The sequence below is a fragment of the Lepidochelys olivacea genome (assembly GCF_965140295.1).
Source record: "Lepidochelys olivacea isolate rLepOli2 genome assembly, chromosome: 4".
Taxonomy (NCBI): Eukaryota; Metazoa; Chordata; order Testudines; family Cheloniidae; genus Lepidochelys; species Lepidochelys olivacea.
Window position 1 is genome coordinate 134,768,316 of NC_140414.1, and position 26,158 is coordinate 134,794,473.

Below are 26,158 nucleotides of genomic sequence, written 5' to 3' on the forward strand. Positions count from 1 at the left end.
CACTCTTAATGGCCTCAGGTCACAGCATCCTTCCCTCCAGTGATGGGAATGGGATGCATCTTCCATCCTTTATTTCTTAAGTGGGATGGGACAGGATCGGACACAAGAGAGCACAGAGCTGGCTGAGGGCCTGGTCCTAATCCAGTGAAGCCAATGGCAAACTTCCCATTGGCTTCCCACGGGCTACCCTACCTGAGCTAGCTTGAATGGCAAACTTCCCACTGGCTTCAAATGGAGCATCTTTGGGTTCCAAAAGCGTTGCCTCTGAATCATAGCTATCAGAGATGGAACAGACCTGTTACATTACATCCCATCCCATCCATCCTCCTGCCAATGCAGAGTTATTCCGTATGGTACATTTTCTGCAGTGTGCTCTCTACATTGCTTCCAGCCTGTGCCTATCTGGGGAACAAGGAAACAATAATAGTACTTAGCCCTTGTGGACACCAACATACTTTACAAACATTTAACTAATTAATCCCAGGGCCCAAACTTCAGCTGCCATTGGGTTACCAGCCCAGTGTCTTCTTAACATAGATAAATATTGGGTAGTGCCAATTTCCTTGCCTTTCTGGCAGACAACAGCATTTCTCATATTAGAGAAATCTTCCCTCCTAACTCCTCTATACGTAATATTGGAGGCCGTGCTACTAGCTGGGAAGCAGCGGGGGGAAGAGAGATGAAGGGAACATTCTAATTAAGTGTCTGTCGTCATCTGAAATTTAGAAATCCTCCTGCCCATGCATTTATGAGTAAACTCATCCATAGTGAATGGATAGTTCTCTGAAAACATCTGCTCAATGGGCAGTAGCAGTCAAAAAACCCAACAGAACATTAGGAACCATGAAGAAAAGAATAGATAAGACAGAAAATATCATAATGCCATGCTATAAATCCATGATACACCCACACCTTGAATACTGCGTGCAGTTGTGGTCACCCCATCTCAAAAAGATATATTAGAATTGGAAAACAGAGAGGAGGGCAACAAAATGATTAGGGGAATGGAACAGCTTCAGTATGAGGAGAGATTAAGAAGACTGGGACTGTTCAGCTTAGAAAAGAGATGACACAAGAACCAAGGGTCATCCAATGAAATTAATGGGAAGTAGGTTTACAACAAACATAAGGAAGTACTTCTTCACACATTGCACAGTGAGAAATCTGTGGAAACAGATTTCAACCTGTGGAAATCCTTGCCAGGGGATGCCGTGAAGGCTAAAAGTATAACAGGGTTAAAAAAAAAATTAGGTAAGTTCATGAAGGGTAGTTCCATCAATGGCTCTTAGCCAACATGATCAGAGACAGAACCCCATGATCTGGGTGTTCCTAAGCCTCTGACTGCCAGCAGCTGGGACTGGACAATAGGGGACAATAAACTGCCGTGATCTGTTCATTTCCTCTGAAACATCTGGCACTCGCCAGTGTCAGAAGACAGGATAATGGGCTAGATGGACCTGTGGTCTGATCCAGCATGGCTGTTCTTATGTTCATCCTAAATCTTTGTATGTCCCCCATTCAAGCACTAACTAAACCTGATCCTGCTTAGCTTCTGAAATCTGATGAGCCAAAAGGTTTGCTCTCTTTAAAAGAGTAAATTAGAAGACTGCTTCCGCTCTCACTCATGCCTAGGTAAATCAGTGTATCACTAACACGAGTGGAGTTATACTGGTGTTACACCAATGTAAGTGAGAGCAGAATCGGGCCATAAATCTCTAAATACTCTAATATAGAATCTGTTCTTGACACTTAAACCTGCTTTTAAGAGTCCGTCCCCACCACCTGTGCATAGCCAGGGCTTGCAACACCTATGCCCGTCAGCCCACTTCTGGCTTTCTCTTACAGATGGGCGAATACCAAAACCCTAATTTGAACTCCCCCTCTTTGGGGAATGTTTGGATCCAGACCAGGTCTGAACTTTGTGTCTCAGCTCTCTTAATAATTAACACACAAGCCTCTTTATAATTCCGCCATTAAATTTGAGTCAAGATGGGAAGTGCTCCTCGGGAAAAGCTATTCTAACATTGTTACTATAGAGAAAACCCGTATCTGTCTGTGTTCCTGTACTGCACCCACCGTCCTGCTCTCTGATCTTCTCTGAAAAGCTGAAACTGTCCGGGTGTGCACACTCCTGAATAAACCCTTCTCTCGGGGCTGCTCCAATTTATATGTTGTCACCGTGTACGGAAAAAAGTGTCTTCTAATCCCAGCTGGTGATTTCTGTAACAAACATGGCTCACAAAATAATTTGTTCTTTAAAAAAAAAAAACAAAAACCTACCATAACAAAAAAGAGGGGGAGGGGAAGGAAAGGAGGGAAAAAATATTTTCCTCCATTTTATTTTTGTAACTGGCTGACGTGTGCATCAGCCTCAAGTATTTCATGGTCCATTTTACTTCCACTTGATTTAACTTTCTTGCTCTAACTTTGAAATCGTTCCCACTTTTCATTGAAACCTTCCATTTTATTCTCCATATTGCTTTGATCATCAGCTGTGACTTCTGTTTGATCCAAGATTGGCTCTGTCATATCCTGCCAATGATAACAGATATTTTGTTTTTGTCGCTGCCATGGATTCTCCTTTAACAAGAAAAATGCCCAGCTTAAGACCATTGTGGAGTTGTAGGCAAGGTGCTACCGGAAGTGAAGCACAGTGGGTAGCTGCAAGTGTCAACAAAGGCTTGAGAGAAGGCAGGGAGCTCTTGAAAGCCAAGTAAACAGGCTGTTGGGAGAAACTGTGATCTAGCAGAAAGAACACAAGACTAAGTGCCAATAGAATTCTTGTGTTCCATTCGTAGCCAGGCCATGGATTTACTGTGGAGCATTATGGACGATGCTTAACACGACTCTTACATGAGAATGTTTTGAGTGCTCCTGTAGAGCTATCCTGGCTTGCTTCTGGCATAAAGGAAGGAGACTGCTCCCCAGTACACCAATACAACAGAACACAGGAGGTGGTTCTATTACTTAGTAAACATTAAAGCGGGTCCCTGATTCATGTGCTGTGAGAATGCCACCAAGTGGAAGACGGGTTTTCCAGCGAGAGAAAGAAGAGCAGGTTCCCTACATCCCCAGTATTGCCTATACTGTGCTATACATTTTAAAAAATGTGAGGAAAATCCTGTGAAGATTGTTGGCTTGCTTTTGGAGAAGTGCAAGATACGCCTGGATGTCTCATCATACAAACCCACATCCTACAAGCCGAGAGACTATGTGTTTGGCAAACATGTTGGACATGGAGGGCCAATGTAATCCCTCCATTAAAATCAACAGCTTTACACCAGGGATGAATTTGGCTCAGAGTATTGGTTGTACGCTCTGCATTATCTGCTCATGGACCTGGAGACAACCTGAGGGGAGAGACATGGATGAGAAGGGCAAAAGCACAAAGGAAGCTTCCCCAATTGTCTTTTTAACATCCCCAGAATCAGAGTGAAAGGGACTCTGTTGGGCAGTCAGACGCTACAGAAGAGTTCAAGTATTCCGGTGATGGGTACAGTATAAAATCTTAGATTGACAGAAAGACAGACAGCCTGGGTAACTAACATACAGGGATGGGTTTCAGATAAATAACTCAGGGCACGTCTACACTACAAACTTAAGTCAACCTATGTTAGGTCAACTTACAGCCACCACAGTAATTACTGTGGTGGTTCATGTTCTCACTGCCCTTCTTCTGTCGGTGGTGTACATCCTCACCAGGAGCACTTCCACCAACTTAAGAGAGGCAGCGTGGGGGCTCCGTCCGCAGTTCCCCACTGAGAGCCCAGCTGCCCCCTGACCTGGCTCCCTGGTCCCTTAGAGCCCCCCCCCCACCTTCCCTGGGGTGACAGCCAACAGTTGATTTAAGTAATGCAGTATCTACACGGACACTATATTGCCCTAACCACTCCGACATAAGCACTATGCCTCTCGTGGAGGTGGAGTTACAGTGTTGGTGTAGTAGGGTACTTATAGTGGCAGCAGCAAGGCTGTCATGTGTGCACTGACATCATTAAGTTGACACAAGCTGCCTTACATCAACCTAACTCTGTAGTGTAGACCAGGCCTCAGAGTCCAAGTTTTTGTATGCAGGAGAATCTCACTGATTTTCACTGAGTGCAAGGCCCACTGACAGTTCTGTAAATTGGTGAGTAAGGCTCCAGGCTAGCAAAGCACAAAATTAATACCATGGACTTCAGCTAGGAGAGTTCTCTTCAAAATTGGACTTGAGTATGGGGGTGCTACTCATGTCTTAAAGATAAGCATGTACTAAGAGTTTTGCCAGATCATGATTTTAAATAAATCAAGGCTATTGTAATTTGTTTATTCAGGTGCCAGTTATTTTTATTAATTTATTATTATTAGTTATTAGTTCTTATTTTTCAAATACTTCATATTATACTAGAAAACATTCAGGAGTATGTTCTGTGAAAGTCTTAAGTTATTAGTAATAGAAGACCTCACCACAGCCCTCTGCTGTTAAATCTTGGCTGAAAAATGGGGTGAGACTGCTGGGTCTTTCATCAGATTTATGGCGTGTGGATTACCTGGGAGAGAATGACTGTCTCACGGTTCTACTCAGCAACGATGCCGTATTTTTGCCTCTACATCTGCTGTAAGTGCTGATTGCTGTTGTCAAAGCTCAAGGGGCCAGATTCGGATCCCCTCACTCACTCACACTATAGCACTGTACTCTGTGAGGAGTCCCGCTTAAGTCAGTGTGATTGCTTGTGGAGTAACGTGCTACTCAGTGTGAGTGGGCGGATCAGAATCTGGCACAAAGGTTGCAGTATCCAAATGAAACCAGCCAGGCAACTGAGCACAAAATTGAATTAGAGTAAACATGCTGGGCCATATCCTACCATCAGATTTTAAGCAGAATTGCCCCAGCTGAAATCAAGAACCTTCACACTGGTTTCATTCCCATGGAGATCAGCAGGGGAGTTCTCTTTAAAAAAAACCTGATGGCACCATATGGATTTTTATCAGTCAAACTCCTATTTATGTTAAACAACTGCTAAATAAATAACCTACAATTGTTTTGTCATGCCTTCAAGCACAGATATTTTGTTTGTCTGGCCTAATTTTTTTTTTTCCTGTTACCCTTTCTAGGTTCCCTGCTATTCTTATGGTCAAAAGTTGTCCAAACTGGCTATTTTGAGAATAGCCTGTAACTATATCCTTTCCCTGGCCAGACTAGCTGACATGGATTACAGTGCTGACCACAGTAACATGAGCTTCTCAGAATGCGTGGAGCAGTGCACTAGGACCTTGCAGGCAGAAGGGAGATCTAAAAAAAGGAAGGTATGTTTCAAGAGAACAAAATAACACAAATAATCCAAGGTGGTTTCCTTCTTTCTCCATCCTTTGAACATTTCCTTATTTTTATTCCTTATTCTTTCCCCATTTTTTGGTTTTCTTCGCCTCCCCGCCCCGATCTGTGTGATCTTGTAACAACCACATTCCTCTCTAATTAAAAACTTTTCCATCCTTCCTATTCTCTGGGCCAAGCTCTTCCTCTCGCTACTTGCCCATCACACTTTAACATGACCACGATCCTATTAGCGTTGTCTTGTGGCTGTTATTTGTTAAAACAAACCAGCCCTGGGTTGCCTTTTGTAGATCATAAAACACAATCACTCAGCTTTGTTTTCTGTTTTGTTTAATCTAACACTTATCTCAAAAAAAAATCGTCTGACAACAAAAAGTAGCTAATGGAGACGCTGTACATATAAACACATTAGCGAGATGTCTGACCTGAAGAACATATGGGTATCTTGGGGAAACAACACTAAATCTAATTACATATTGCATTCCTTCAGGTTACTTAACATTGAACCAATTAGGGGAAATCATCATCAAGCCGTGTTAAAGAGGAAACTGAGCATTCTGCCAGTTTTCCTCTTGGAAAGTGACATGGGTAAATTAAAAGAGTGATTGATGTCTTTGTTCAGAGTTTTACGACAAAAAGAGTTTTGTAAACTTGAATTGAACTTCCCTCCGCATTCTGTACCCAGTTGTCATGCAGGATAATAAATCAGCAGGACTTTAATGGATGAATGGACAGCTAAGCTGAGCAGTATTCACCTTCTTCTGCTGTAGTAAGATCTACCTCTGATTCAGAAAGGTTTCCTCATTTTTTCCCCAACAAATACTTTTTTCATAAACCCAATTTATAAATAAAACAGAATTGCACTCTCCTGGCCCCTTCCTTTAGCTGACACGATTAATATTTATGACTTAGCACACCTTTGTACTCTGTCCCATACAAGACATACACAAAAAGACAAATCCCGTGCGCCAAGATGGCTACTATTTAAAATATCGACAGATATCAGACTGAGACACGCTGAAAGGTCCAGAGGACGGAGTCAACTTAGACATTCCGTACATATCTTGCTAACACTTTACGTCATTGTTTCTTAACCAGTGGGGTAGGTTGCAAGGGATCACCTGGATGGTCTTATCCCACAGGTTAAGAAAATAAATGGCATAATTCCATGGTGAGAAGAAACCATTGCAGGGGCAGAAAGAGACCAATTCTCTTCCTCTCTGTGCTTCTTGTTGTCATCCTGCCCCTGTGCCGTCCTCTTCAGCCACACAAGGCAGCATTCCCATCCCTTCCTCCCTCTTCTCCTGCATAGCGTTGAGTCTGTGGCAGAGGACAGGCCCACTAGAGTCAACTTCACAGCCTTTTCAAATAGTGCTGATGGCTGGTGGGGTGGCGGGGCAAGAGAAGGGAGGCACAGCCCAGAACCAGTGCCCCACTTGCCCCAAACTCAGCACCCCACCAAGCTGCAGAGGAGCAAGAGATGGTGGATGGCAGACCAGTTTTTTGGAGGATGGATCTCCAATAGCTTGAGAACCATTTTCCGAAATTATGGAAACTAAAAGAAGGGTTAAAGATATAAATCTCAGTTCCAGATTTCAAACCACTCCAGATTCACGGGTGTTCAGAGCTGCGGTTTAGGTTTGGACTGGTCTTTAATAAACAATTAAACATCTAAATCCTGCCATTTATGCTGTTTATTCTCTTGGTTTCACTCGAACATAAAAGAAGATCTTTCCCATTTGCAGAAACTCTCACCAGACAGCAGCACATTCCCCCCTCACATACAACCACTAGTCAGCAACAATAATAATCATGCCACAAAACAAAATCTTTCTAACCCTCACATTCCCAAAGAAACGCAAGCCCAGGTCTTCCCACATGCCTGCTCAGAAGTAGAGGCGGGGGGGAGGGGGGGTGTCTTTGTCTCCTACACAATGATACCAATGACACCAGACTGATCAGTTTCTATTTCTCAGTCTCACAAACACAATGTTTTTGTTTAGGGGTCCCAGCTGGGCAGGGGAACATTTCAGTAAACATCCTCAGGTTTACCCAAGGCCAGAGCTAGGCCCGTAGTCTCTATCCAGCAAAGCAAACTCTTCCAGCCGAATCAACAAGTGTCACGTTATCCTGGTCAGTATTTCCTAATATGCTGGCAAAGAGGTGTTCAGTCAAGGCTAAGGCCAAAACTAAGAGGCACTGATTGGACACACTAACAAATCAATAATTCCAACAACCAGTCAGAGCGCTGAGAGCAAACCAGCGCTTCTATCGGTTAACAGAGTTTGGAAGCTCCACCTGGCACCAATGAAAGTACACCCAAGGACAGTTTTGTCACTTTCAGGGCCCAATCTGACGCCTTTTGAAGGCAATGGGAATACTCCTTTTGACATCAAAGGGCTCTGGATTGGGACCTTTACATTACAAGACTGTGATCTTTAGCATTTAAAAATGGGGCGAGGTGAAACTATTTAAATGTAGGAAAAAAACACTTCTTTATACCTAAAATCAGAATCCGCTTAATTTCCTGTGCCTTCCCTCTAGCCCCATAATCCATAGCTGTGTAAATATCAGATATGAAAACACTGAAATCATTATTAAATTAAAAGGCTGGGATATTTGTTCATAAAAGAACTGAGCTCTGGACTTCAGGTGGTCTAAAAAGTTCTCTCTTCTGGGGGGGTCTTCCTTAGACTGTTGGATGAGGATACAGTGTCTTGGACCAAAACCACTGCTCTCTCATTAATTTTGAAGTCGGCACATTTTCCAAGATCTCTGTGTGTTTTTAATCAGTTTTCAAAAGTTGCTGTTCTCTGGGTGGTTCTGCTGAATTATCGACTTTGGGTTGTTTGTTCCTTGCTCTTTAAAGTTATAACGAGCCAAGTAAAGACAGTCAAGTCCCCAAGCAATCTCCTTCAGTTCACTCCATCCCCCTGTACCTTTATCTGCTGTCTTCTTTATTTTATTGGGGCCTGTCTCCTTCTCTCATGTCACTCTCACTTTCAATTCTCAAGCAGTTTACAGAATGTGCTATGGCACCATGAGCTTTTCACACAAAAAATAGCTGATTGGGGTTTGTTTTGATAGGCAGCGGCTCCAGATGTTTAATTTGCTGATGATGGGTAGCCTTTTGCTTTGTTTTAGATGTTGAATTAGCTGCTATTCTGGATATTAGACTGTTGTTCAGACTTTGCTGTTGCAATAGGAAAAACAATGGATTTTTTTCTTTCCACTCCATTATCTTAATTAGAAGAGTTGGATCTATCCTTTGAAACCTTTTATGCTAGACAATGCTCCTCTTAACAAGGCTAAAACACAAGGTGATCTGACAATTTATGCTGCTCTTGTAGCTGAGACTTAAGTAAGGGTGTTTGGCGATCCTATTTAAAAGGAACCAAGGGTAAAATGAGGGACTTCAAATGCCTCTTTGTGAAATAAATGGCCATGGGCTATGGGGAGCAAAGCGGGACAGAGGATTCTCATGAACGTCTTCATTTTTTTAAATTGCCTTTCAATCTGTTATATAAATCATTTGAGCCACCTCCTGCTCTTGAAAACACATGCATGAATCCCACTGAATGGAAGACCTGGATGCTCATTCATGGGCAGAATTCAGCACATAGAGTCCCACTCCATATCTTACAGAGATGGGGTAATAAGCTCCTTTGAAATAGACACAGTGGGATAGGGAATATATCCTGTCCTCTATTCACAGGTAGAGCTCTCTGTTGGCATTATCGTGAGTGTTGTGGAAGTAAAAGCAAAGGGTGGATCAGAAACGAGAACACATATTATATTTTTCTATATTGTGTTGCATTCCACACACCTACAGAACACAATCCAAAGCCCACTGAAGTCAATGGAAAGATTCCCCTGATTGCAGTGGGCTTTGAATCAGGCCCTGATAGAGTGCTAACCACACACTATTGCTGTGTAGAAGAGTGGCACACAATACAAACAAGCTTCATTCATTACACAGTCACGACCACACACGTTGGATTATGGATCCTTCTTCTGCCACTAACACAAATGATCCTTTTTATTGTTCTTTTCCCTCCTCCCCCACTCATCCCTACAAACAGGCCATGCCTGGGACATAAAGTCTGAGTAAATGGCTTTGCACAAGAGACTTCATGGGGGCCATATCCTCATCTCAGGCCACAGAGCACTAACCCAGCTGCTGTTACAGCTCATGATCTGTGCGATGGCTGCTGCCTCTGCAAGAGGATTTGACCAGTGGATCTCCGAAGTTGTGGATACACCAGCCATACTGCTGCCTTCTCTCCAGGCTTCACTCCAAACCCTCTTTCATCCCTACCCTTGAGCACGGCTCCATGGCACACACAGCAGCTGTGGCATTCCCCTAGGCCAGCCTCTCCATGGCACCTCACTAAGTATCCCACTCAGCTAATTCACCACACGATGCTGGGTGGGCTACCCCTCGCATCCAAGCTCCACCGCCACCACACGCTCAAACTTTTGGAACGATGCTTGTTTCGTTACCTTTCTGAATAGACTGTTAGCTGCTAACCCAATGCAGTGGGTAAGTTTGCTTTTCTGTGCAGCTGCAGCTGTTTAGCTTGCAAGGTTCTTTTTTCTTTCCCTCCCCCTCTTCTTTGTTTTTGATTAGTTGTTCTGTTAGTCAGTAACGTCGTTGAGTACATGGAAGCTAAGCTGGAGCAGGGAGGGTCCCCCCCCCCGCCTTCCCCCCGCCTCTCTCTCCTGGCAGTCGCAGACTCCAGATGTTCAGAGTGCTAGTTGGGAAGTCCTGCTGGCGCCACTTAGGGCAGAGGGCAGGGGAAAGGCACGCGAGCTGGAACCCAAAGCACTCAGTCACTGCAGGATTTGGCACATTCCCCAGCTTTCTGCTGGCACATTCCCCAGCTCTCTCCTGGCCATCTGTTCCAAAAAAACACTTTCAGAACCTCATCATCACTCAGGATACAACACTGAGAGCAGCTGTTATAGAGGCAGAAGGAAAAACCATGCGAAAGGTCTCTTTGTGAGAAAGGAAACTGGGTTATGAACAACAGCAGAACAGTTGGAGCTCAATAAAAAAGTTTTCTGCCGGAATTTAGCTTCTTATTTTTAATTCCCTATATATGTGTGTACACATACAGTTAAAAATTAGAAACTAAATATATATATATATATATAATTACAATTGTATCTATGTATATGCGGACTTAAAAATAAAATGTAGCTATATTATACTATCATCATGTTGAAATTATATACAGCAAGAAAATCACGATGTACAGATATATACAGATCTAGTGATTTTCTTGCCGTGCTCTAATGCCACTTAATTTTTCCTTTGCAGAATCCAGCACTAATTTATGCAACATTTAATTCTGTTCCAATTTCTAGGCAGCATTTTCTGCAGCCTCCCTACCCCCACTCCTGGGACAAACGAGTGGTGATTTTCTAGCATAAAAGGAATAGCTAGCGCAAGGCACCGGTTGTATGGTGCTGAAACATTTTGCTTAGAGATGAATTGTTCTCAGATACTGTGATGTGATGCATTAGGACTATTACGGAGACACAGCCCCAGTGTAAAGCCCTTGAAGATCTATCACACGAATTGTATAGATTTCTGAAGATGATTGCTGTTCTGACAGTAAACTCAGGGTATTGATGATTGTAACACGTATCAGCAGTCACATTGCTAAATACCAGGTGTAGTGAAGTCTTGATCATCTGAACTCCATTTCTTCAGTGGCGGTTCATGATGCCTTGGGGTTTCTGGTAAGTAAGGTTCAGGCTCCCATTTTCTCTTGTTTGAGTAAAGCAGAGGTTGCTTTTTAAAAATAGCCACTCTGCTTCCCTGAGGTTAGCAGCTTAGCATGACAAGAAGAGGAATTGTCCACTTTGGCATGGGGAACTTCTCCTAGCCGTCTACAGAAACCCTGAGCTGGCTCTCCTCACCATCTCCTCACCATCCCAGTCCCACACAATTCAAAACTTTCAGCCATCCCAAGACACCTCAGGACAGCCCAGGCTCCACTGTCTAAAGTGTTACACCCTCATCTATTGTGCAGCACAGCCAGGAACAAAACGGCCATCTGAATTAGGTAGAGAGACCAGGCAGCTACACACAATGATGTGCACCCCCCAGTAACTAGCCACCACCAGCCCTTGCATGGCAATCATGCATTTTTGATAAACCTACAATTTGGAGCAGTATAAGTGCCAAAGGGGATAACGCTAAAGAGCAGGCACTCCAAGAGGATGCAGCATAACCCATGCTATTGCTACAAGCCAGCATTATCTTAAGATGCTCCAGCAGTTCTTCTGTCTGGAGCTGGTCTACCACCTGGATGCTGTAAGTGAGCCCAGTTGCCACCATTGATCTTGCTGTCTGTGGAAGAGGGGCAGTAAGGGGGTGGAGACTACTGGCAGTCTAAGTGGGTTCACCAGCCCTTCTGCCCTTCACCGGCAGTGGATTCTCAGGGCTCCAGCATATCTCTATGGATTCCATTGCTGCACTCCTCACATTTGCACTGGCCCAGTGGGGTTTCAAGATCACATCCCTTCTGCTCCATCAACAACTCAAGATGCAATGATGTTGAGCAGAAGGCTAGCACTGGAGTCTTTCCACTGCATAAGAGACAGGATGTGGAGAGCCCGCATACATACCCCAAGTGTCAATAAGCACAGTTCCTCAGGCTGACCCGATGACCAGTGGAGGATAGACAAGAGCAAGGGTGGTGATCTATGTAGATCTAGCAAAGAACCCCAATATCCCTGCTTAAGAGAGAATACAGCAGCTGCATGGTCTCCTGTAGCTGTAGGTTCCACAGCCTGGTGTGGAGGATTCTCCCATGACCTCTACACGTATCTCCTCCACACACATCCCTTGTACAGAGACTGTGCACTGGGTCTAGGATTTGGCCCTCATTTATGTGGAAGTTAATGAACACAAACCGACCAGATTCCGCAGGCGTCTTGGTCTATTGAAACCACTTCATTTGAAATGCTTCCCAATGATGCCCATTGGCTAAGGTCATTAGTCAAATTGTCAAGTTCAAGAATTAGGGGACTTCCATGTGAGTTTTTTTATTATTATTAATTAAATCAGCCTTAGAATTTTCTGACTACTGTGAGACGAGAGGGGGGCTGGGAAACAAATGAGGCTGATTCTATTCTGACTTAGACCAGTGCAAATGAGGAGTAGCTACACTGAATCAGTGGAATGCCAGTGTAACCAACAAAGATCCTACAACGTCAAATCACATAGGATGCCTTCCTTTTGAATACACAACGTAATTTATCTGCACTTGGCTAATCCATTCATTTGCACATAAATATCGCTGGCCTTCCATGCCTCTCAGCAGAAGATTTCATAGTAAAGATTTGCAACGAGATCTCCTATTACTAAAGCAGCATTGCACAACATCTATTGATGGTGCATTACGTAGTAATCTATAAAGGACAGTGGGTCAAAACAAATTAACGCAGAACCTGTTATGATCCCAATTTGTTTACTAATTCACAAAATTGAGCAATCCAAAGCCCTCTGAAACCACAAGGAGTCTTTCCATTGACTTCACCAGGTTTTGGACTAGGATCTGAGGCTGCCAGTCCCGCAGGCTTGTTTCCAAGCTGAATGCCTCTAATGTCCAGGCAGCAAGGTTCCCTACTTTGTTCCCTTTTGGTTTCTCCAAAGATTATTTCTAGATAATTTATTTCTGCAATGGCAAAGGTCTGTCTTACTAAGATTGCTGTTTACAGGTTACAGCATGGGACTCAAAGATAATCTATTTTTCTACTGTCCATTACTGAGGCAGTTCATTTCTCCAGGGTTTCCTCGCCCCCTTTCCTGTTTTATGTTTTGATTCCATAAGAAATGAAGCAGTCTTTAAACAACCAAATGTTGTTGTGGTAATTATTAATAATAATATTTATTTATATGTGTCATAAAATGTCTTGATATTTAACAAACACAGAATAAGAGGTAATTTTCCTACCAAATAGTTTAAGGTAAATACAATGGTCTGCCTGTCCTTCTGCCAGCAAATACTAATTTATTCAAAAGCTCAGATCACAGCTTTCAGATTTCCAAAACTAATTCGGGGCACTTGTTCTACATTGTGTTACTCAAATCAGCATTTAGGTGCCATAAGAACCAATGTAAGCATCTCCATGTTGAGGTGAGTGCTCAAATCCCAAACTGGAGACCCAGGTTTGAAAAACTGAGCTCATCATTGCTAAAATAAGAGATCCTGCCTCTCCCTAGTCAAATCCTTACATTTTCATTCTCATCAAGAACTAAAAAACATTTTGAGTGGCACCAAAAACATTTTCACTCTGAGCTCTCGATGTTACCATTTAATCTGTTAAAAGAATGTTTTGACTGAGTAATTTCTCCTATTTCTTTGTGTTTTCATTGCCCTAAAGAACTTTAGGGAGGCATCTGTTTCTTTTTTCAGTGTAGAAAACAAACAAATGCGTATTGGGAATAATTTAATTGCATTTATGTGATGGCTTTGTTAAACATTTTGAATAGAGATGCAACTGACCAGAACTCTGGAATATGAGAGTTTTCACAATCTGAACCCAGACAATCTAATTTTTGCAATTGGCCTGTAGCTCTATAATGGGCTATATTAAAAGCCTGGATCCAGACTCCATGCTCTGGGTATCCCTAAACCTCTGACTGCCAGAAGCTGGGACTGGACATCAGGGGCTGGATCACTCAATAATTGCCTTTGAAGCATCTGGAACTGGCCACTGTCAGAAGACCAGATTCTGGGTTAGATGGAGCATTGGTCTGACCCACCGCAGCTGTTCTTATGGGTTTTTTTATTTCTCATCACTAACTCTCAAGGTAAAATTTTCAAAAGTGCTTCAGTGACTTGGGATCCAAAGTCCCGTTTTTAAAACTGACTTAGGGCCAGAATGAATTTGTAAATCTGAAGATGGGCAGCTAGTGGAATTTTCAAAGGCATCTCAGTGAGAGATTGACTATACACCCAGTGATTAGGGCATTCACATAGGGTGTGGGAGAATCAAACTTAAGTCCCTGCTCCATATCTGGCAGAGTGGGGATTCAAACATGGGTTTCCCACAGCCCAAGCAAGTGCCCTAACTACTAGGCTATTGGATATTCAGTGTGACACATCAACTGTCAGCATGCTCCGAGATCTCCTTCAGGATCAGGCTCTGCTGGTGAGATATGCAGGGGGACACACAGTAAGAGAATCCTACTTGTGCTTTGGCTGAGCTGCTTGTCATCATCAGATCTTAGGTGGCTTTGCACATGCCCATCAGAAGAAACTTAGGTGTCTACAGAGGTAGGTGGCAGCTAAGTGGTGGTTTTGAGAACGTCCGTGGTGCCTAAATGCTAGACATAGGCACCTAAAGAGGCAGTTAGGCACCCATTACCATTGTGAATCTGGCCTTTAAGTGCCAAAGATGCTTTTGAAAATGGAATTTAGGAGCCTGAATCACTGGGAGTAACAAAAGGTCTCAGTTGTACTAAAATTTGTTTGGAAACGCTTAGTGGGTATTCTGCATTGGGTTTGTGAGCGACTTCTCTATGTTTGAAACCACAGCTCTGAGTTCTGTGTATTGTGATGCAGTAAAGAAGTATTGCAGTGACATCCCACAGCGGAGTGCAAATTCCCAAACTAGGTCTGTCACTCATGTGATTAACAGATTTATGCTCAAACGAACGCAAGGGGGACATTTGACTTCTGAAGGCCAGAAAGCACGCCGACCACAAAGGTGAATGCAGTAACTCAAGTCACTCTGTCGCACAAATCCAAGTTGTCCCATTTAGTTTCCCTTCCATTTATAAATCCGTGGTCAACTTCTGAAACTTAAAACAGATCCCGAGAGGTCTTTGAAAATTCACAAGGCTTTTCAAATATGAGTTTTGTATTTACAATCACTTCAGCTTTTAGCAGCTGTAGCTGGATTCAGCACCTTTATCCTTTGCCACAGTCCCTCCCTAAAAACACACACACACTCACTCTTCAAGATGCCTGTCCTACTCCATTCTGTTCTGTTCTAGCCAAGTTCTTAGGCCTCGCCCATCACTGTGGTATCTGAGCGTCTACAATTTGATGATTTGCAAATAAATTCTCATTTTCAGTATAAATTTGCTTTTGGGGACCCATCTGGCACATGGCCAAGGGGAACCCCTAGTTTGTGCATGTGAAAGTGACAAATACAATTGGCAAGACATCCCTGCATTTTACCATGGGACTTTGGGGCTTGCCACTCTAAGTACAGTGGTCAGGAAGGAGAAAGAAGAGATGGAGAGGATTTGTGGAGGAGAAGAGAATGAGATTTATAGGAGGAAAGAAAGGTTGGAGGGAAGAAGGGAAGGAGATGGGGGGGTAGAAGCATTGACGAGTGGGGGGGAATCAAGAGAGCTGCATGAAAAAAGAAGTATATTTTGCAAAAAAATCTAAACCCATTTTCCCCAACATTTTTCAGTTTCCTGGGAGGAGGGGGCTCCTCTTTTCGCTTCCCTTTTTCCTCATTTCCCCCCTTTTCCCATTTTGCCACTAGAAAGGCAGGGGAAAAGAAGGGAAAAACAAAATATGTAAAAAATAGTTTTACTCTTTTTGGTGAAAAATCAAAGCTTAAAAAAAAGAAACTTTTCATGGAAAAGTTTTTTTTTTAAAGGTCATTTTTCATTAAAAAAAAAAGTCTTGTGAAAAACTTGAACCAGCTCAACAAGGATCTGATCCAAGCATGATTCTGCCACCCTGGCTCTCTCTGAGTAGTATGTCACTCTGTGAAATGTCCTGCAAACTCCGTACTCACAATGAAGCTTTGAAGTCAGCGAGAGCCGGGGGCTCCACCGAGGATGACCGCTTGATAGTGTGACCTTGGGATTCACCATCTGCCCCACAGATTTCAAGGGGACGCCCTGCCCAGTAAGATGCTACTCATCGGGAATAGTGGTAGCAGAATCCGGCCCTTAATGTTCTGTGCCTCCGTCCTTGGGACACCATATCATTCAGGGTCTGCTGAGCTCACCTAACCTTTCCTTCTCAGAGCAATTAACCCTGATCCCACCCCACTGAAGTAAATGGGAGGAACACTGCCATGGACTTTTATAGACATAGTATTGGGCCTTTAAAGAACAAGCACCTGGTGTCATTGAAAGAATTCCCCACTCACCAATATGTTTACCACTGTGATGTATCATTTCTTTCCAGGAGTAAAAACCAGGAGGGATGATTCAGAAGACTTTCCAGCCAGAGTTCCATCCATTCTTGGCAAAGGATGCATGATCCAGATGAAAACTGCAGCTTTTTGCAAAGACCCCTTTTCAAGACGACAGTTGGCAGTGGGACTTTCTCAATCTCTGGGGGAAAAAAAATGGAGATGCCTTTTTTTTTTTAAAAGCCAGCCACCTTTTAGTATGTGCAATTTATTTAGCACTTTTCCCTTTGCTTAACTGGGAAATGTTACCCTCTCGGCTCATGTTGTACAGTCATTTTGTTGTTGTTGTTGTTGCTGTTGTGCCAAAGACTTGATGGAGCTTCTACACTGCGTCTAGTTTTGCCTTAAACGTTAAATCCTTGAGTCAAAGAAAACTCAGAAATTCCGTTTAGGTAATGTTGAGTGGGCCAGTTTAATCAGTGACAAATCTGAATTTCTGAATCCTTCTGTAAAAGTTTCCTCTTTTTTTTTTTTCCTCCTGTTCATATCTATCTACTTGCAGCCCCGGAACCAGCATTCACAGCCGGAAAAAGCCAGGACACACCAACACTTGCTCCAGAGTTGATCTCTCTTTCTCTCAGCGATTTCATTGATCTACTTCTTTGGCAATTACCTGGTTTTCTTCCTGCTGGGAAACATGTGCATAGGGTAGAAATACTGACACAAAGTGAGAGCTGAAACCAGATCTATGCTTTTTAAATATAAATATATAAATAAAAAGTGCCACATAAAGCAATAAAAAAAAATCAATAAGACAGTTCAGATAGGCAGCATGGTGTGTAGCAAAACAATTCAGTAGTTTTGTTTCGGTTTTGTGAAGTCATTTTTGGCTGTTTTTTTTTAAGTAGTTAAAAACCCATGTAATGCAAAGGCATTTGAATCCTATACTGTATTTTTCGCTTCAAATTGAAGTAAAAAAATTAAGAACCATTTGCTTGGAGTAAGCAAACTTTATAGGTAATGCAGTTCATATGCAAGACATCTGCTAGTGATGGAGGACAGAATTCAGTGTCAGAGTAAAAGAATATGGGTTTGTAAAGAAAGGAGATTAACATATTTTGTTTTCACTTAAGGGTAAAGGTTATACCTCAGGGGACAGATTCAGATCTGTTACACTAGTGTAAATCAGGTTTACTTATGTTTGATTTACTCCAGTGTAACAGATCTCAGCCTGGCCCTGTGTGTGTGTGTATGTCTGGAGTTGGGTGGGGTAGGGGGTCTCTTCTCTTCGTTATATGAACATGTAACTCTTAGCAGCCTCAGCAGGAATTATGTGTGTGTGCAGAGGGGAGATCAGACTCTGTGCTACTAAACTGTTGACCTGATATCAATACAAAATCCTGAACTCATGAGTTGCCGTCCGTTTATTTTTCTGTATGAGCTCACCAACTTAAAGAGGTCTCTCTGGGCTTTCGTGGCCCCACTGCTCCCTGAGGAGGTGGTATATGAAGGCTGAGTGGCTGCATGGTATCCGCCCTGAAGAGCATCTAACCCTTTGTGACTGAGCACTGGGTAGAGGGTTTGTTCACTGGAATGCAGGTTTCCAGTGCGGGCATGGAAGAATTCCCTGGTGAAATGACTGAGGCTTTTGTATGATACTTCCCATTCAAGGGTGTAAATACATCTCCCAGAGCCTGCACAGTGCTTCGGAGTCCCAGCATACTTGAGCAATGCTACCAGAAGCGGAGCAACCAACCAGAAATCTCCAGTGGGGTGTTATCAGCAATCACTATAGGGATACTGGAGAGAACTGCTGCAGCATTGAAAACCCACTGCTGAGAGGTACCAGGAAGATGTGGGGGGAGGTATGAACTGATGGATTTGGTACAGTAGAGGTGAATTAACGGAGCTGATAGGAAAACCAGGAAGGAACTGAAGGATTGAGGGGCAGGGAGGAGGGAACACCACCACATGAGCGAACGTGGGTACCTACGGGTCCTGATGGAAGTTTTACTCTCGGGCCTAGTCACAAACTCCGCTTCAGTTAGCAATAAACCTGCCCTCTCCTTGGGTAAATGCACAGAATTCGGCTTGGAACCACTGGTGGGAAATAAGACTTACTCAGTCAGCCCAGGCTGTTTTAGATGTCGTTGGGGAAGCACAGCTAGTTCTCCGTTTGCTCTGGAGTAGAGCTGTGTGAAAGATTCAGGGTGGGCACTTTTTAAAGAAATTTAGTTTCCTTTTCTGATCACAAATTGTCCAGAAGCAGTTCACCATTTTGTAAGGTGTGTTAATTAATAATTATTAATTACTCATTATTCATTACTTGCTAATAGTTCTTTTTCAGGAACGAATGCATGAGCAATTTGCTGCAAGTATGCAGGAGTCGAAAGCTGAGCTATACTTCTGCATTCTGGTTGGATATCTAGGTCACATGGTATCGTGGGGGAACACAGAATCAGGATTCAGACTTACAAATTCCAAAACTCACTTTCTTCTAATATTCTCTACAACTCACATTAAATTGGCTGCTCCTGCCATACAGTCCTGCAGAGGAATGTTCGCCAAAAGCCAATACTAAAGGCATACTGCCAGAACAAAAGCCATTTCAGGTCTTCAAATGTCCATAAAATATTTTGTAGATGTTCACTCAGCTCTACTCTGGACTCTCAATGGGATAAATTTACCTAAAACTAGGGAACTACAATAGTTATTGCCCAACACCACCGCTTTACAACACCATTGCCACAAGTCCTCCTTTTCTTATTGCCAGCAAAGTTAGCAATATGGCAATATTGATAGCCCTAAGCCATGTCTTCACTGAGAATGAGTGTGAGTTTTTACCATGGGATAACTAACACAAGTGTGACTTATGCCACTGTAAAAACATAATGGAGACAAGGCACTGGAGTTTTTTCTGCGAGGTAAATTAGGCAAGGTCACCCATAGGCAGGAGTATAGTGCTGATCTTGACTAGCTACCTCTCGGTAAAGGGTCCCAGTGCTTTATGCGAGATAACTACCCAGGGTTTGTTATCTCTCTGTAAAAAAAAGACACCTTTGTGCCAGTGAAGACAAAGCCTTAATATAAACAGTCCATTTTTTTTTTTTACACATTTTTAACACTATCTCAGTGAGCTGATCTAAGAGATGACATACGTGCCTAACACCCCCATGCACTCTTGCAGAGCATATCCGAAGGGAAATTCCATTGGCAAGTGGACTTTTCCTTGCAACAGCCCAAATAAATACGTGAGTTGAAGGTAAGGAAAAATGGGAATACAAACATTGCGTATTTGAATTTCAAAAGAGAACTCTCCCACAACCTTGACTTTATTTTCAATTTTTGGGTTCAGTTACACAAAATCTTGAGATTTGCAGGGTTTAAAGTAAAGAACAGAACATAGTCCTAAAGCTGCATGTTTCCTGGTTGCTTACTTGTGCGCCCTAAAGCTGAACTTGTTCCTCGACACTGTTGTCCTTTTAATTTACACATGAACAATTTGCCAGAGCTCAACTGTAATTGACCATGACCGACCATAATGAAAAGAGGCAACATGTTCAATAAGTAATGATGAGCTGATCCAGGCAAAAGGGTTTCTAGTTTGAAAATGCATTTACTACAGCACAGAGTGGTGCTCACCAGGACTACTAAGTCTAGCCACTATAGGCTCATGGAGCCAGATTCTGATCTCAGTTACAGCATTGTAAATCCAGAGCACAGTAACTCAACTAAAGGCAATGGAATTTTTGCAAATTTACACCAGTATATTGTACCCGAGATCAGATTCTGACCTCCTGGGTGTTATGGGCTATAATGCAAAAGGTAAGGTATGCCATGCCAATAACAGCACACATCATCTGTACTTAAAGCACCACACCTTGTAAGTGTTCACACGGTACCCCTTTATCATACAGGATATGATAGCATCTGCCCTGGTCAGGCTCTGTACCACTCAGGTCTAAATGATCTCTGAATGACATTAGCAAACATGAAGATTTCAGAGATATTTAACAATGAAAGCAGGTCTTAGAAATGTGACAACACTATCACCTCCATCTCTCCATTATGAGCTTTCAGGGGGTGTGAAATGGAGCTTAAACTATGTGAAACAAACAGAGGTTGTATGTTTCAATAGCAAAGGATACACAGCAGCATTCCATGAGAGCTTCTGTACCTACATGTTAAATAAATGTTCTGACACAAACAACTCATTGAGATGTTACCTAGTCTTGTACCAGATGCTGATGCTAGCAGCAGCTATAGATACAAAGCTGAATTTTGATCTCAGCTATACTGGTGTGTAGCTAATTATAATCAGTGGAGTTAGTCCAGATTTACATTGAGCAGAGCAGAGCAGAAAGCAGAATATAGCCCATATTCTGGGATGATTTACATCTCAGGAGATCCTACTGACTTCAGTGGAACTCCATACAGTGCTAGTAGACAATGTATCTCAAGAATAATGTAAAAGCAAACATACAAGAATAAGGCTGAAGGTAAGAATCCTTCCACAATACAGAAATCCTCTTTCAACAGTTCTATAAAATGACTCATGAAGAAAAAGAAAAGGAGGACTTGTGGCACCTTAGAAACTAACCAATTTATTTGAGCATGAGCTTTCGTGAGCTACAGCTCACTTCATCGGATGCATGCCGTGGAAACTGCAGCAGACTTTATTTATACACAGAGAATATGAAAAAATACCTCCTCCCACCCCACTGTCCTGCTGGTAATAGCTTATCCGAAGTGATCATCAGGTGGGCCATTTCCAGCACAAATCCAGGTTTTCTCACCCTCCACCCCCCCACACAAATTCACTCTCCTGCTGGTGATAGCCCATCCAAAGTGACAACTCTTTACACAATGTGCATGATAATAAAGTTGGGCCATTTCCTGCACAAATCCAGGTTCTCTCACCCCCTCACCCCCCTCCCAAAAAAAAGGACAACCTCAGTAAAGGGACGCCAGGTTGCAAATATAGTTTTGCAAACTCTTGTGAGATTATCGTGGGTCTTGCAATATTCTGTGGTTTTCTTAAAGCCGCAGCCCCTGAAGGGACATAATTAGGTGAAAAGCTCATCTTTCAATTCTTGTTTAAAAGAGTTTCTAGACATAATGGTTGCAGAGAAAAGCTTAAAAGTATGACCCCAGTACACCCTAAGAACATGAAGCTAAATGGCAAATGGAATGAGCCCTGAATATTTTTTTAAATCTCATATTGGGGGATCCTGACTCATGATTTTTGAATGCTTGGGGTTTGTAAGTCTGCAAATAGAGAAGAAATTTAGTGCTGCCACAGGCCTGGACGTTTAGTGGCAAATAATGTCTTGCAATACACCCTGTGCAACCCCACTGAGACCAGAGAAAATCAGTAAATTAGGATGGATTTAGTCCTCTGTACGCTTTTGGGCTGGAGCATCTGGCCATAGAGAAACAGATTCAATGTGTCTAGGGAGGCACATCTATCTAATCTCATGTATATAAAAGACACTTAGCACCAAGGTATGTAAGCAGCAACTCTAAGAACCACCTAATTCTAACTAAACCTTATAACATTAGTAGGGTGACTGTGTGATCCTGAAAACTGGCGTGAAGCCAGGCACCCATATAGAGCTGGGCAAAAATCTAGCCCTGTTGTTGCCTAACTCCCCTACCTCAGATGGGAGTCTGTCCCACCTACTCAGTTGTCTCTGTCCAATCAGGCCTCCTTACACTAGTCTCACAATGTTCCATTTTAACCCATCGTTCAGGGAGTTTTAGGTATGCAAGAAATGCAGCATTAGGCTTTTGGGGTCAAAAATCCTATTATTCTTGCTTTGGTTTCCTTTTCACATACCAACCCACAAATTGAAATGGATTATCTCAGGATGGACCCAAATGAAAATGCCAAACCTTCTGACTTCAGAAATACAAACCCAGATCTGAATTTTGCCAATGATCCCCATCTCCATAGTTAGCCAACTCCAAACTCAGATTCCTAATGGAATTGGGTGATTATTATTACTATTATTATTAGTTTTTGTAAATAGTAAATTTTCCAAAAACTATTCTCGAATTTGGGTTGAATTCAACAAATAGTTTCAGCTGAAAAATCTACTTTCTTTAAAAAGTCGAAACATTTTGTTTCAACCACTTCAAATCAAAACATTTTGACTTTGTTTTGAAATGACATTTTCTTTAGAAATTGAGCTATCTTTGTGTTTTAAAATACACACAACAAAAAGGTGAAAACCACCCAAAAACAAAACAAAACAAAAACAAACAGACAATTAATTTTGGAGTAAATGAAAGATTTTCTTCAATCCAAAGTGATTTTTTCTTTCCAGTTTTTCATTTTGGTGAGAGAAAGCAAAAAATTTCAGTATTTTTAGTTCAGCCCCTGCACCAAACAGAATCAATTATTTGCTCAGTTCCAATTCCTAATGGCCCCACATTTTTGGTGTTCAAAAGCTAGATCTTGGATTTTGTGGTTTAGTGTGACCCCAAATTTGGGGGATCTGTGATGACAAAGTCCTGTACATCTAAACATGTTCTGGAAAAGGTAGTTACTTGGGGCCAGATTTTTAAAGGTATTTAGATGACTAAAAGTGCTGATTGGTGCCTGGTGGGATTTGCAAAAATCCCTATAGGTGCCTATCTGTATCTTTAAGTGCTTAAATACCTTTTAAAAACTGATACATAGTGCTGGATTCTCCTCTCTTTTACAGGGGTGTAAATCAGGGGTACTCCCTTGTAGTAAATAGGGTTATGCAGGAGAAGAATCAAGGCATTATTCCTTTGTGTGTGTCTATTTGCATAGTCACATGGTAAACATGACATAAGAATGGCCATACTGGGTCAGACCAATGGTCCATCTAGCCCAGTACCCTGTCTTCCGACAGTGGCCAGTGCCATGTGCCTCACATGCAATCACTGAGTGATCCATCTTCTGGCATCCTTTCCCAGCCTCTGGCAATCAGAAGCTAGGGACACCCAGAGCATGGGATTGCTTTCCTGACCATCTTAGCTAATATTCATTGATGGACCTATCCTCCATGAACTTACCTAATTCTTTTATACTTTTGGCCTTCACAACATCCTCTGGCAACAAGTTCCACAGGTTGACTGTGTGTTGTGTTAAGAAGTACTTCCTTTTGTTTGTTTCAAACCTGCTCCCTATTAATTTCATTGGGTGACCCCTGGTTCTTGTTATGTGAAGGAGTAAATAACACTTCATTTTCACTTTCTCCACAGCATTCATGGTTTTATAGACATCTATCATGTTCCCCCATAGTCGTCTCTTTTCCAAGCTCAAAAGTCCCGGTCTTTTTTAACCTCTCCTTACATGAAAGCTGTTCCATAACCTTAATCATTTTTGTTACCCTTCTCTGTACGTTTTCCAATTCTAATACATCTTTTTTGAGATGGGCTGACCAGAACTGCATACAGTATGCAAGGTGTGGGCATACTATGTATTTATGTAGTTCATGATATTTTCTGTCTTATTGTCTCTCCCTTTCCTAATCATTCCTAACATTCTGTTAGCTTTTTTGACTGCCTCTGCACATCGAGCAGATGTTTTCAGAGAACCATCCACAATGACGCCAAGATCTCCTTCTTGAGTGGTAACAGCTAATTTTGATCCCATCATTTTGTATGGATCATTGGGATTATGTTTTCCAATGTGCATGACACCACTTTTAGTTCCAAGAGAGAGAAATAATATTATAGAAAAAAGAACAAACTCTTTCAGATTGAAAGACAGGTGGATGGACCTCTGAAAATGCAGTGTGCATACTGCATGTCAACAATTCCCATTTCAGAGCCTCTGATGTTCATTAATCAAAAATGAAATACAGTAAGCAGAGAACAATCTATATATAAAGTGCACACAGACTAAGAATCATATTCTCCACCTACTAGTGTTCAACATTCTCCTTTCCATAGGATTTTTTCATTCCCTTCAGCCTCATGCTGAGCTGACATAGTCAAGTCTAATCTTAGGTACTTACCTGACCCTCATTACTATGGTATCTGAGGATATGCCTACACTGCAAAAAAAGACCCACCGCAGCAAATCTCAAACTCAGTCAACTGACTTAGGTCATGTGTACACACACTACAAAGTTATGTCGACCTGACACCAGCATACAGCCACCATAGTTATGAAATCACTTGTGTGCGTGTGCACGTTTGGCAATTTGTGTCGACGGTGCGCGTCGTCACCAGGAGCAGTTGTATCAATTGTATTGTCAGTGTGGGACATTGTGGAATGGCACCTGAAAGCCAGGAACAGTCGATGCAGTGCAGCATCTATACTGACCTAATTACATCAACCGTGACTCTGTGCCGCTCGGGGAGGTGATATTCCTAAATCAGGAGCCAAACTTAAGTGAAGACACTTCTACGGCTAGGCTGACACAAGGGAGCTTATCTAACCCTGTAATGTAGATCAGGCCTCAGACTCACAGGATTCGCGCTATGGAGCTAAAATAGCCGTATAGCTGTTCAAGCTCAGGCTGGAGCCTGGGCTCTGATACCCTTCTCCCTCCCTGGATTTCAGAACCAGGGCTCCAGCCTGAGCCTGAATGTCTCCACTGCTACTTCTAGACAGTGGGAATGCCTGACCATTAAGGGGGAGGGATAGCTCAGTGGTTTGAGCATTGGCCTGTTAAACCCAGGATTGTGAGTTCAATCCTTGAGGGGACCATTTAGGGATCTGGGGCAAAAATTGGGGATTGGTCCTGCTTTGAGCAGGGGGTTGGACTAGATGACCTCCTGAGGTCCCTTCCAACCCCGATATTCTATGATTCTATGACATTGCATTAGTGAGGACCCCAGCCTGATACATGTGAGATCCTGCTCTGCCTTTCCCATACCTCATGTGTCCCTTTCCACCCCCTTCCCCACACCATCTTCTTCCTCTCTCGGTTCTCTCTGATTCTGAAATCAGCTACAGCACCAGCACAATGAGATGGAGCAACCCAACTAGCCCTGCTCAGCCTGAGAAGAACTAGTGAAGGAGAAGGACCTGACCCCACCAACTAAATAATGTCCCTGTCCAGGGAGATAAGAAGAGATCCGGAAAAACAGGTGTCTCAGCCAACCTGCCAGCCCAAAGCATCTGTGACTGACCAGCCACCCTGTATCCTGAGACTATCAACAATACCCGCATTTCTCTGTCTTTTAATGTCCTCTCTCTTCTCGCCCTTCTGTATCTGTTTTGTCGAAAGCAGGAAAGTGACTATCATTCCTGACTGAGAACTAAACGCAGGGTTGTTGTAGCTGTGTCAGTCCCAGGACATGAGAGAGACAGGTGGGTGAGGTAATATCTGAGAACTGAACAGCAGAACTTACCCTTTCTTCCCCCCCCAGGAGGACTGCTTGACAGAATAAAAGACTCTAATCAATATTCCCTCGCTCTAAAAAAGAGACTTTGATAGGTTTTAATTAAGTTTGCTTTGCGTACTCACTCAATTTCAGTTTCAATGCTTTTTGTCTCTTTTTTATTCTTTGCCTGTTGTGTGTCTCAGTCAATAAAATTCTAACCTTTGGCATGAATTTTCTAGTGTGTTTACCATGGTAATGAGCAAGCCAAGGTCTTTGTACTCAGAACTCCAAACCTTGTTTAAAACTGCGAATGCTGTACAGAGACAGGGTTGAGTTACCACCTCTGACTCTTTGCACCCGTATATTCTGTCAAAATTAACACAAGTTACACCCGTGTAAAAGTGGTAC

General features: G+C 42.6%; 1 protein-coding gene across 1 annotated transcript in view; it reads left to right on the top strand.

Moving 5' to 3' along the window:
* The window catches only part of ATOH8 (atonal bHLH transcription factor 8), a 29,243-nt gene extending 11,396 nt beyond the window's left edge, over window positions 1-17,847 (top strand). Inside the window, exons 2-3 of the mRNA XM_084626474.1 lie at window positions 5,095-5,286; window positions 16,492-17,847. Coding sequence (XP_084482600.1) covers window positions 5,095-5,286; window positions 16,492-16,497 — 198 coding nt within the window. The 3' untranslated portion in view covers window positions 16,498-17,847. The remainder of the gene's footprint in view (window positions 1-5,094; window positions 5,287-16,491) is intronic.
* The last annotated feature ends 8,311 nt before the right edge of the window (window positions 17,848-26,158 follow it).